At 40.7% G+C, this 12,999-nt stretch overlaps 1 protein-coding gene across 1 annotated transcript; it reads right to left on the reverse strand.

Moving 5' to 3' along the window:
* Positions 1–3,606: 3,606 nt before the first annotated feature.
* On the reverse strand, positions 3,607–7,329 carry LOC124864039 (claudin-4-like). Its single transcript, XM_047358644.1, has 3 exons — positions 7,192–7,329; positions 6,211–6,343; positions 3,607–4,711 (listed from the first exon to the last, which is right to left on the reverse strand). The coding sequence occupies exons 2-3, from the start codon at positions 6,340–6,342 to the stop codon at positions 4,208–4,210; spliced, it is 636 nt and encodes a 211-aa protein (XP_047214600.1). The 5' UTR covers position 6,343; positions 7,192–7,329; the 3' UTR covers positions 3,607–4,207.
* Positions 7,330–12,999: the final 5,670 nt, after the last annotated feature.

The raw sequence follows: 12,999 nt of genomic DNA on the forward strand, positions 1-12,999 counted from the left end.
TGGACCTTCCCAGTGCTAGCCCTTCCTGGACCACAGAAAGCATCAGACGTGTCTCACCTGGGCTGAGGGGAAATAGGATGGGACAGTTTCTCAGTGGTCCAAAGTCCTCTTTTACGATGAAAGTAAATTAGGAAATTAAGGACCCAGAGTCTGGAGGAGAAGTGGAGAGGCAACGATTCCAAGCTGCTTTAGGTCCAATGTGAGGTTTCCACATTCAGTGATGATTTGGGGTACCATGTCATCAGCTGGTTTTGGTCCACTGGGTCTTCTGAAGTCTGCAGTTAATGCAGCCATCTAAAACAGGACATTGTAGAGCACTTCACGCTTCCTTCTGCTGGAGATGCTGATTTAATTTTCCTGCTGGACTAGGCACCTGCCCACACCTCCAAATGTACCAAACACTGGTCCAGTGAGCATAGTGGTACCATGCTGGATTGACCCCAACCTGTCCAGTGACTGTGAGGGCCAGACATATAATCTGCCCTGCCGATGATCCTATTCTTTAAAACACAAACATAAAATCAAATCACTTGGTGCAGTTTTTAGGTATTTTATTTTTGTTTTAGTGTTTTTTTTTTTACATCTTTTTTTATGTTATGTTAAATTTTTGCTTTTCAAATTCAGTTTTTATTTCATTTTTTTCATCTTGAGTAATTGGAAATATCCCATTAAGGATTAAGGAAAAATCAACATTACAACCTGCTGTTGTTTGAAAATCCTAGCCTGAACCAATGACCTATGTTCTGGTTCAGTCACTGAGAAACCCCAGTGGTCCTAGAATGTCCCTTCCCTAGGGCCTACAGGCAGGGAAAGAAGAGGGAGCATCCATTGCAAGTTTGTTTTATTTCAGAATATTTGTATAGAAATATACGTACATAAAACACAGAGACACGCAAGAAAAAACAACCATGCACACACTCATTCACACCTAAGAGCAATTTAGAGAGACCAATTAACCTAACAGTCATGTTTTTGGACTGTGGGAGTACCCGGAGAGAACCCAGGCATGCACTGGGACCGGGTCGCGGGGGCAGCAGACTCAGCAGAGACGCCCAGACGTCCCTCTCCCCAGACACCTCCTCCAGCTCCTCTGTGGGGAGCCCAAGGCGTTCCCAGGCCAGCCGAGAGGCATAGTCCCTCCAGCGTGTCCTGGGCCGTCCCCTGGGCCTCCTCCCGGTGGGACGTGCCTGGAACACCTCCCATGGAAGGCGTCCAGGAGGCATCCGGTATAGATGCCCGAGCCACTTCAACTGGCTCCTCTCGATATGGAGGAGCAGCGGCTCTACTCCAAGCCCCTCCCGGATGGCCGAGCTCCTCACCCTATCTCTAAGGGAGTGCCCGGCCACCTACGGAGGAAGCTCATTTCCGCCGCTTGTATCCGGGATCTCGTTCTTTCGGTCATGACCCAAAGTTCATGGCCATAGGTGAGGGTAGGAACGTAGACCGACCGGTAAATCGAGAGCTTCGCTTTTCGGCTCAGCTCTCTCTTCACCACAACGGACCGGCACAGCGTCCTCATTACTGTGGCAGCCGCACCGATCCGTCTGTCGATCTCCCGCTCCATTCTTCCCTCACTCGTGAACAAGACCCCGAGATACTTAAACTCCTCCACTTGAGGCAGGAACTCCCCTCCAACCTGAAGAGGACAAGCCACCCTTTTCCGGTCGAGAACCATGGCCTCTGACTTGGAGGAGCTGATCTTCATCCCAGCACCTTCACACAAGGCTGCGAACCGGGCATTTGTGTCCAACTAAGTGCAAAAGGACAGAAAGATGTTGTATTTCTCAAAATAAAAAAGCAAACCCTCTGCTGTTGTTAACAATCATTTGAGTTTCCTACATTGTTCAAACTTGAGTAATTTTCTATAAAAAAATAATTTTTTCCCTAAGGGTCACACCTTACAACCTTGAACAAATTGTTCCAATTTTTTTTTTTGGACCAAAGGAAGAGCGTTTAAAAGTTAGCACACAGCTTCAGTTAGTATAGCTAAAAACCACCAATCAGGCTCGAAACCTGGGTGTCGTGATGGACTCAGACCTGAACCTTCAGAGGAACATGAAGACAGCAACAAGGTCGGCCTCAGCAGGACCTGGAAAAACTAATTCATGCGTTCATCTTTAGTAGAATTGATTACTGCAATGATGTCTTCACATGTCTGCCTAAAAAGTGGATCAGACAGTTGCAGTTGATCCAGAACGCTGCTGCCCACGTCCTCACTAGAACTAAGAAAGTGGAGCACATCAGCCCGGTTCTAAAGTCCTTACACTGGCTCCCTGTAGCTCAGATAATAGACTTTAAAATACTTCTGTTAGTCTATAAATCACTGAATGGCTTAGCACCAAAATACATTACAGACTTGTTGTCAGTGTATCAACCACCCAGACCTCTCAGGTCATCTCGCTCAAATCTACTCTGCAGAACCAGAACCAAACATGGAGAAGCAGCTTTTAGTTCTTATGCTCCACTGATCTGAAATAAACTTCCAGACAGCTATAAAAGGGTGAAACCCTAAATTGCTTTAAATCAAGATTAAAATCTTATTTGTTTAGAGTGGCCTTTGACTGGGCCATCTAAACATGCTTCACTCTCTGCTACACTTCCAACGTTTCAACAGTTTGTCAGCTGCTCTACCAGAGAAAACAAAACGTGGAATTAGTTTTATGTAAATGTCAAGGACTCATACATCTCTTCAGCAAGACCTCTTCTAGGTAAATCAGATCACAATCTTTTTTATCTCTGCTCAAAATATAAGCCTCTTGTTCAGAGGCAACCTGTAATAAAGAGGACTGTGAGAAAATGGTCACAGGAAGCTGAAGAAGCTCTGCAAGGTTGCTTTGAGGCTACAGACTGGGACGCACTGTGCCAGCCACATGGAGAGGACATCAATGCCATGACTGAGTGTGTAACCGACTATATAAACTTCTGTGTGGATAACATCATCCCCACCAGAACCGTGAGATGCTTCCCCAATAACAAACCTTGGATCACCAATGACCTGAAGGACCTGCTTAACAAAAGCAGGGGGAGTAAAATATCTCATAAAAGTGGAGTTTATTATCAATAAATTATTACATTTTAATGCTGGGTTTATGCTAAGATTAAATTAAACACAATTTATTAATTGAATTTCTTCTTTAGACAGCTGGTTAATTTTATATTTAAAAAATGAAAAGCAAATAAAGTACTTTAAAGTCTGGGGTTGCAACGTGACAAAATGTACAAATCTTAAAGCGGTGTGAATACGTTTTATGTATTATTTCATCACTCTGCACTTCCACTTAGCAAACTGCTTTCAGTACAGACCCAAAAGGTTAAATCAGTGTTTTATTACCGTTTAGATATTATTGTTTAGTATTAGTATTAAGTTTAGTATTATTGTTAAGTATTAATTAGAAGTAAGATAATGGTATCATAACCCCTATCTAGCTTGAATTTATTTTTTGTTAATTTTTTTAATTCTTTATTTTAAAATATGCTAATTTTTTGGAAATCCGGTCTTCTGTGTTTTAGATAGATTTTATTCCTTTTTCCAAGCATACCTTTTTCTGCCCACGTTTTAATAATCTCTGGTGATCATTGTACAAAAGAGAAACAGAACAAAGCAAGTAGAATAAATGTTTTATCAATAAAAGGTAATAATGCAGAAGCTGAGGAGTATCTGAAAAATACAATCATAAAATCGTTCTCTGAGGTACATCTGGTTAGAGATTACATTGGCAGCCTTCTGAACAAAAATGATGAAATCCTGACAGAAATGATAGAAACACAGGATAAAATAAGTAAACATAAGTATTGTTAGGGCGGTTGTTATCTGGCCACATTGCATCTAAAGATCACTGTGATGTCTAATTTTCCTGCTTACAGAGTCACTTTCTGCATGTTAATATTTCTTTCCTGCGTTCAATGTATTTTTAAAGTCAAATTTGAAGTGCCACTTCAAGAAAAATACAGGGAATTTAACAGTTCTGCCAAAATGAAAAAAACAAATGAACAGGTCAAAAAATGTTGGAAATAAAAATATACAGAGTATACGCCTTCCAGCACCAACAGTTAAAAATATGGAAGTAATAATTGGACCCAGTTGTTATTAGCATAAAGTATTTACATGTTGCTTTTAAAGCAATCTCTGGTGTCATCTTCCCAGTTTTTACCAACTCAATCCCCTTGTCTAACTATCTATTGGACACCAGTCTGTTTCTTAAAGCCTCTACACGTAGTTTTTGTTTGGAGCTGAAGCACTGTTGCTGTAGTACTTGGCGGTTCCACCAGAACTCCCTGATTTGGGCCTGCTGAAGCAGCAGAGCAGACCTCCAGCCAGAATCAACAGCACACCAGCTGCCCAGCCGATGTAGATGCACGCTCCCATCTCTCTCTTCTGGGAATTCGGCAACAAGGGGTTGTTGAAGTCTCTTACAGTAATATTTGCCGACCAGCTGACCGGGATGATCACCAGGAGGCCGGCCAGCAGCAGTCCCACCCCTGCCACCAGGCTGAGTTTGGGCTTGGCGTCTTCGTTCTGCACACATGTGGTGAAATCGGCACCGCAGAACAGGACGAGGAGGCTGAGCCCGCAGAGCATGCAGCTGATGATGGTCATGGCTCGGGCGGCCTGCAGGTCAGAGGATAACTCCAGCAAGGAGTCATACACTTTGCACTGCTGCTGTCCAGTGCTTTGCTTCACACATTGCATCCAAAGACCATCTTGGTAGTCCTACTCACCCAGAGACACAGAAACAGAGATTTACAAACACTATAGACATAATTTTTTTTCTCACTGCCTGAAATTAAATCAGACGGAAAAAACTATTTCATTTCTATTTACTAAATGCCAGAATAATGCGAGATTTTTTGGCGGAAAATGTTTTTGAATTTTCTTTAAAATTGAAAGTTTATGTAAACTAATAATACTAATAATACTATCCATGCCAAAACAAATTCCTTGTATGTCCCTGATTTAAACACTTTAGGAAAGCCTAGATTATAATGTCATGACTTTGTGGGTTTCTGATTGGTTAATTCACGATATTTAGAATAAAGGGAGACACACCTTTGAAGTATTTTAAAGCAACTCCTCCACAAATTGGTGTGAAATGTTTGCATCAATCTCAGAGCAAAGGCTGGTAAGACGAATCTCCACAGAGAAACTAATTCTTTACCAGCAAGAACTGAAAGGCCACTCAGAGAGGAGGAAGCCATTCACACCATGAAAAGCCAGATTACAGTTCATAGATGCACACAGATATGTCCTGTGGTCTGATAAAGCTAAAGTTTAAGTGTCCGACTAATGACTTTTGATACATTTGGAGGAAAGTGGGATGCTTGCAAAGCACAGAACACCATCCTAACTGTGAAGTACGGGGGTGGCAGTGTCATGCTCTGTGCATGTTTTGCAATGGGGGGACTGGTGAACTTCACAAAGAAGAAAGCATCGTGAGGAAAGAACATTGTGTGGTAATGTTGAAGTAACATACCAAGACAGGAAGTTAAAGGTGGGCATCAAATGGATCTTCCAAATGGACAATGACAAGCAAACAGCCAAATATGATAGAAAGTGGCTTAAGCACAACAGAGTCAATGTTATGGAGTGGCCATCACAAAGCCCTGATGCCAATCCCATAGACATTTAGTAGGCAGACCTGAAAAGGTGTTTGTGAGGAAAGTGGGCTACAGATCTGACCCAGTTACACCGGTTCTGTAAGGAGGAATGGACCAAAATCCCGGTCGACTATTTTTAAAAGCTTGTGGAAGGATAGCCGATACGTTTGACCTAAGTCATGCAGTTTAAAGTCAATTCAAAATCTGATAACAAATTATCTCGAATTATTATAGTATTCATTGAAATAAATAATGAAGCTAATGCAAACTGACCTAAAACAGGGAAACCATTTTCACCTAAATCAGTCAGATTTTTTATTTTGTGAAGAATGGAAGAAAAAAATTTCCAAACAACGTTTTTTCCTCATTCTATTAAAATCTAAGAGATTCAATGACTTTGAGAACTATGATTCCTCAAAAATGGATATTAAGCTTATAAAAACGTTCTGATAATGTTTAAATACCTGACAGTTCTGCTGCTTAGACCTTTCAGTAATACTGCACATACAATAATTGTTGAGTAATAAAACATACAAGCTAATAAAACATAACTATTCTGATCATTTCAACAATAAAATATATTTTGATTGTCTCTGAATCACAATATATGGTTACCTGTGCGGTCAAGATGTTGTTTCCTATGAAAGCTGACACTTTCCAGAGAGGGAGGGCGCAACAGACAATGGCCCCAATCAGCCCCATGACCCCAAGGGCCACACATACCATCTGAACTCCTGACGATCCCATTCTACAAAAAAACCATACATAATGTTACTTTTACTTTTTTTATTTAGAATATTAAACATTTTACTTACTTCAGGATTAAAGACATTTTGCTGTCTTTTTCCTTTGAAGCAATTTAAATAAAAGACATCAATCTTATTTTGTTATCTCCTTGTTACAGTTAATCTGTAAGTGTTTGTTAAAGCTGTAGCTGGAAACACTCCCTCAGACAAACACAAATTATTGTGCATGTCTTTACAGAAACTGTGGTTAGGGGCTACATTTTCAAATCAAACTCATGCCCAGACAGGCTTGAGATCTTCAATCTCCACCCTGGAATGACCGAACCACTCCCTCACAACATCCAACATAAGAGTTTAAATTTAAGATCCTATCTACGAATTTAATCTGAATGTTGGTACCCGTGTTACAAGTGAAATCGTTTGAATCGGTTGAATTGGGCACTTTTGTCTAAATATTAAAATATATTTTAGTATTTAATTTTTTGTAAGTAATTTAAAAGACACAAACATTAAATGACCTTAACTAGTAAGTATTTAGATTAAAAGGAGATTATTCAAATCCAGTCAGAAATAAAGCAGAATCAACAGCCCTGTTAAAGTTTGGCGCAAGAAATTAAATACATTTAAATCAAGGCAGGAAAAATTCTCATTTACTTATTTATTTAGTTTTGCACATTTAAGGCAAATGTAGCCCAACCTGGATGATAAACTTTCAGATCAGAGGAGAAGAAATAGAAAAGATGAATCTCATATTTGTCTCAGATCCTTGTCAATAACTACAATATAATCCCAAAAGATTTTATAAAGTTGTTTCCCCACACAGCTCATATTAAATAAAATCCTTACTTACCTGTTCTTTTTTCTTTGAAAGCCTGTAGACAAGGTCTTGAGGTTTTGCTGTGTTTGTCAAGCTCTTTGTTCTAGATGTTTTCCGGTGCACAAGGCGTCCAGCAGCTGCTTTGCGAGGAAATGGTGGTTACTTATAGAAGAATGTCAGGTGTAGGTGGGGCTCCATTTCAAACAGGGGAACATAGGAGGAGATATGGAGCTGAAACCAGTGCAGACATGTACACGTACCCTCTATTTTCCCCTTCTTGGAGATGGAGCTGAGGAGCTCACAAGTTTCCAGGAAAATATAGGAAATTTTCCTCAAGATCAAATCTAATTCTTTTTTCCTGTTGCGACAGTGATGATGCTGTGTAAAGTGTTTTATTGCATCCATCATTAGTTGAAAGAAACACAAAATGAGTCATCTGGAGGATTGCCAGTTTTTCCGATCAGTACACCCAGTCGACACAAACAAATCCCAAGCAGGTTTCCATAGCTATCCCAGTTCCCTACCCATACATCCACACCTGTTTGTGTCAAAACCGATGACGAATGTGAGGAGATGAACTCAAGAAGCCGAGACTCTGAGGTTTTGACTCACCATATGGGTTTCATGGATCACGGGAAAGAGATCAATGAAGAAATAAAAAGGAATGTCAGCTTTAAAATTAGACATGTTAGTTGTTTTGGTTTGCATAATATCCAGATCAAAATCAGAGAGGCTCCAGCAACATTGAAAATAGCTATCTTCTATCGGGAAAACATAATGTGATGGAAATAGCACAATGCCAAGAAAGGTCTGGATAGTCTGGGGCAGATGTTTGCTGATGTGATGTGTGTGTCCCCTTTACAGATAATATGGAGTAACAATTCAATAGTGTCCTTATCTTCAAAATAATAATTCTCACTTTGAATTAAACTACTCACAGGTTTCCTGCTTCTGATATCAGACCAAGACAGTCAGTCAGTCAGTCAGTAATTTTCTACCGCTTATTCCATAGTGGGTCGCGGGGAAGCTGGTGCCTATCTCCAGCAGTCTATGGGCGAGAGGCGGGGTCCACCCTGGACAGGTCGCCAGTCCATCGCAGGGCAACACACAAACAACCAAACACACACTCATTCATACATCTAAGGGCAATTTAGATTGACCAATTAACCTAACAGGCATGTCTTTGTACTGTGGGAGGCGTGGGTTCTCACCGGGTACTCCAGACCAAGACAATCCAAGTAACAGTGTTAACAAGGTGATTTCATTTATGGAGTTAAAAACGATGTTAAACCATCTTGGCCATATGTGAAAAGGTAATTACCTCCTAAATCTAATAACTGGTTGTGCCTCCCTGGTGGTAAAAACTGCCATCAACCATTTTGGATAACTGGTAATGACTGTTTCGCACCAATGGGAAGAAACTTTAACCCACTCTTCTTTGCAGAATTGCTTTAATTCTGCCACATTGGAGTGTTTTCAAGCATGAATCCTCTCAGCTCGAGTCTGGACTTGCTGATGTGCTTCCTATCATTGTTCTGCAGCATAAAACAAGTGTTGTTAAGCTTAAGGTCACAAACTGATGACCGGGCATTCTCCTTCAGGGTTTTAGAGCAAAATTCATCAGGTGCGGTCGGCTCATATGGGCAGGTGGGGCTGCACCCTTAAGAAAAAAAACATTTACCTAAAAAATAGTTCCCCCCAAAAAGATTAATATTCATTTACTTGGTTTGCAATTTAACGTTTATGTTTTGTAAGCTTGTGTACTGTTTTGAGTATTTTTAGCTGAAAATACGGTGTTTGGTAAGTTACTCTTAGTTTAATGGCAAATTGACCGGACTCTCCTCTCCAACACCCTGGCATAGGCCTTCCCGGGGAGGCTGAGAAGTACGATCCTGCTGTAGTTGGAACACACCCAGCCAGAGGGAAGATTCTGTAACTGGACATTTTCATGGACATGGTATATGAAGAAGACATGGCTATGTGGTTGTTCCATAGGGAACACGATCTTCTGCTTTCTGCATCTGCAGTTCTGATCCAGTGTATACACTGGTGGTATCTGAACCACAGGTGTGAGCGTTATAAAGCACTTTTCCGAACAAGTGAGTCAAGCAAGCCCTATTTACACTGTGCACGGTAATATTACAACAGAGCTTGACAAGTGCTACCATGTATTATAAGTGTCTGGAATCTCAATAAGGAAGCGGACAAAAACCGACATATTCTGTCAAAGCTGACTGAATGCATAAAGTTTAGTGGAGCATTCAAACTGGCTCTTAGAGTACAGGACCAGTCCCAGTCATCCGATAACCCTGGTGTCTTTTTCTAGGCTTGGTGGACTTTATGGCATCTGTCCAAGTGTACCATGGGGGAACATCTAGAGCAGAGGTCTGCAACTCCAGTCCTCTTGTGCCTCTGTCCATGCAACGTTTGGTCCCTGCTCCTACACACCTTAATCAAACGAATGGCTAATGATCAGGCCTTTGCAGAACTTGCTTATATGCCAAGAAAGTAATCTAGCCTTCCATTGCATGTGGGTTGGAGCAGGGATGCTTTCTAAAAAGGTTGGACAATGGGACTCGAGGACTGGAGTAGAAAACCCCTGATCTAAAGAAAACTAAGGTCTTCAATGGTACATCCAAAACGATTCAAAAAGAGCTGTGTTGCTTGAGAGTGAGTATTTCCTAAATACTCAAGGGTTAGAACTGGGGAAGGCAGTTGATGCATATTCAATGAATGGTGAAGAAATCTTGGCTGCAAACGGAGCTCTCACTTATATATGAAAACACTGACTTATAATATGATGTCATTGTTTGAGCTCCTCTTTCTGATCCTTACTGCAGAGTTTGAATGATGCTTTTCCAAACTCATATGAATCAAGACATTTTTCAGAAATACAATTACACAGGACAGATTGAGGACAGCATTGGCAATGCTGTCAATTGAAAAGCGACTGACACATAAATGAATTCCTCAGAATAACAAGCAAAACAAAACAAAGTATAACAAAACATGCATTTATATAATAGATTTGATATTTTCTTTATTCACAACTAGTCACTGTGTGTTTTCAGAATTTTGTTTTAATATTTTAGTAATCCTTAGCCTATTTGCAATATTAAGGAGGTGTTTAAATGAAGCTTCCCAGACTTCCCAGTAAATATGGGTGTGGTGTCAGAGACAACATCTGCCCCACTATTAGTTACACTCAGAAGCCACTTCTGGAATTCGTGATATTATTACACCAATTGAATTCAGCTCATATAAATTCAATTCAATTCAAAAATTCTGTATTAATCCCAAAGAGAAATTAAATTAAGTTAACTAAAACTACCCAAGTTTCTTCAAAGAGCTGTTGTAGATGGTGATGGCTGAGGGCAGAATGGATCTTCTGTAGTGGTCTGTATTACAGGGGTTTAGAAGAATCCTTTAACTGAAGACACTCTATTTATGGATCACAGTCTCATGAAGAAGAAGTTCAGTGTTGTCCCTCATTTTCTTCATTTTATGAAGCCTCGTTTGTTGCACATTTCCAGAAGCTCTAGAGCAGTTCCAAGAACAGAACCAACCTTCTTCATCAACTTGTTAACCTTTTTTTAGTCTCTGTCTCTGGTGCTGCTACCCCTATAGAGGATGGCAGAAGAGATTGCTCTCTCCACAACATATTATCTGAAGCATCTTGCAGCACAGCTGAAGACCCCTCAAGACGTTTTCCAGTCTGTTGTCCAGGTGATGTTTACATTCCTCCACGTCTTCTCCCACAATAGAAATAGTGAGTCATTTTCTACCGCTTCTTCCATAGTGGGTCTCAGGGAAGCTGGTGCCTATCTCCAGCAGTCAATGGGCTGGAGGCAGGGTTCACCCTGGACAGGTCGCCAATCCATCGGAGGTTAACACACAAACAACCATGCACACTCATTCACACACCTAAGGGCAATTTAGAGAGACCAATTAACCTAACAGGCATGTCTTTGTACTGTGGGAGGAAGCCGGAGTACCCGGAGAGAACCAACACATGCACGGGGAGAACATGCAAACTCCATGCAGAAAGACCCCTGGCCGGGAGTCGAACCTAGGACCTTCTTGCTGCAAGGCAACAGTGCTGTTGCACAACAGTATTGTTTTACTCATGTTCAAGAAGAGATTATTCTCACCTTGCCATAAAGTGGTCCACCAGCGTTTTGAAACTCAGACTCTTGTCCATCTCTGATACTCCAAATTACTGCAGAGTCATCTGTTCATTTCTGCAGATACCAGGTTTCTATCTTTGGTTGATGGGCCACTCGTGGTAAGGTTGACCACTGTTCCATGTTTTCTAGGCATTAAACACTAGTTGCTTTGTTATGAACAACCGCTTTTTTTAATGGCTGACATCACCTTTTACCTGATGTCAACAGCTTCCACTGACTACCAGACTGACTTTTGAAGTACTGGAAAGGTGGATGAGTGACATGAAAACCAGGCATGATTAATTAGTGGAATGCAGGATTCTGGAAAGCTGGGTGAGACTCTGAACAGAGGAGCTGAGGGAAAAGGATTAATAAACAGGGGACTGAACACAGATGGTTCTAACATGACAAAAAATGACTGATAACACAATAGATGTTGATGCCTCAGGCTGGACTTGGAGCACATTTCTAAGCCCGAGCCCCAGACTGAGAGTTACCCAAAAAGGCAATGCCTGAATACCAGAAAGATGGTAAAAACGATTACATGTAATCTTCATGCTAACCTGTTGTTTGGGAAGTATTCCAGGACAAAGCCTTTTCTATACTACTACCACAAACATAAACATGTGCAATTTAATAAACATTGCTGGGACTTTGACTGGAAATGTGTGCTTTAGTCAGATGAGACTTAAGATTCAGCTGTTCAGGAGCAAATATTCCAAGTGAGGTTGGCTTGGAAAAGTCCCACATTTCCACAGTTAATTACTGTGGAGGATCTTTCATGCTTTGGGCCTGTTTTTCTTTTAAAAGGCACTGGGAACCTTTTTAGAGTGTGTTGAAATATCAGGACATTTTGAATAACTATCATAAAACTCAAAGTTGTTGTTGTCCTGTCTGTGTAGAACCCTCTGCAATACATGGAAGAGTGAGAACAAGCTTTGTTTCTTTCATGCAAGAAGGTGTCTTGCACCTTATCAGCTCACATATCATTGAGTGGTTTCCAGACACTGATTGGCCCCTCTTTGAATGGAATTACAGCTTTGTTTGTCAAACCTGGTACAGAGAATTATGGTACCACGTCAAAAACAAATTTATGGCTAAATGACCTATGTTTGAACTCATCATCTCAACAATCGGAATCCTGCTCTTTGTTATAACAGTCAAAACTCTCATTAATACATTTTCTAATGTACAGGTCCTTCTCAAAAAATTAGCATATTGTGATAAAGTTAATTATTTTCTATAATGTAATGATGAAAATTTAACATTCATATATTTTAGATTAATTGCACACTAACTGAAATATTTCAGGTCTTTTATTGTCTTAATATGGATGATTTTGGCATACAGCTCATGAAAACTCAAAATTTCTATCTCACAAAATTAGCATATTTCATCCGACCAATTAAAAAAAAAGTGTTTTTAATACAAAAAACGTCAACCTTCAAATAATCATGTACAGTTATGCACTCAATACTTGGTCGGGAATCCTTTTGCAGAAATGACTGCTTCAATGCGGCGTGGCATGGAGGCAATCAGCCTGTGGCACTGCTGAGGTCTTATGGAGGCCCAGGATGCTTCGATAGCGGCCTTTAGCTCATCCAGAGTGTTGGGTCTTGAGTCTCTCAACGTTCTCTTCACAATATCCCACAGATTCTCTATGGGGTTCAGGTCA

This window comes from Girardinichthys multiradiatus, chromosome Y (genome assembly GCF_021462225.1).
Source record: "Girardinichthys multiradiatus isolate DD_20200921_A chromosome Y, DD_fGirMul_XY1, whole genome shotgun sequence".
In the NCBI taxonomy this organism is placed as follows: Eukaryota; Metazoa; Chordata; class Actinopteri; order Cyprinodontiformes; family Goodeidae; genus Girardinichthys; species Girardinichthys multiradiatus.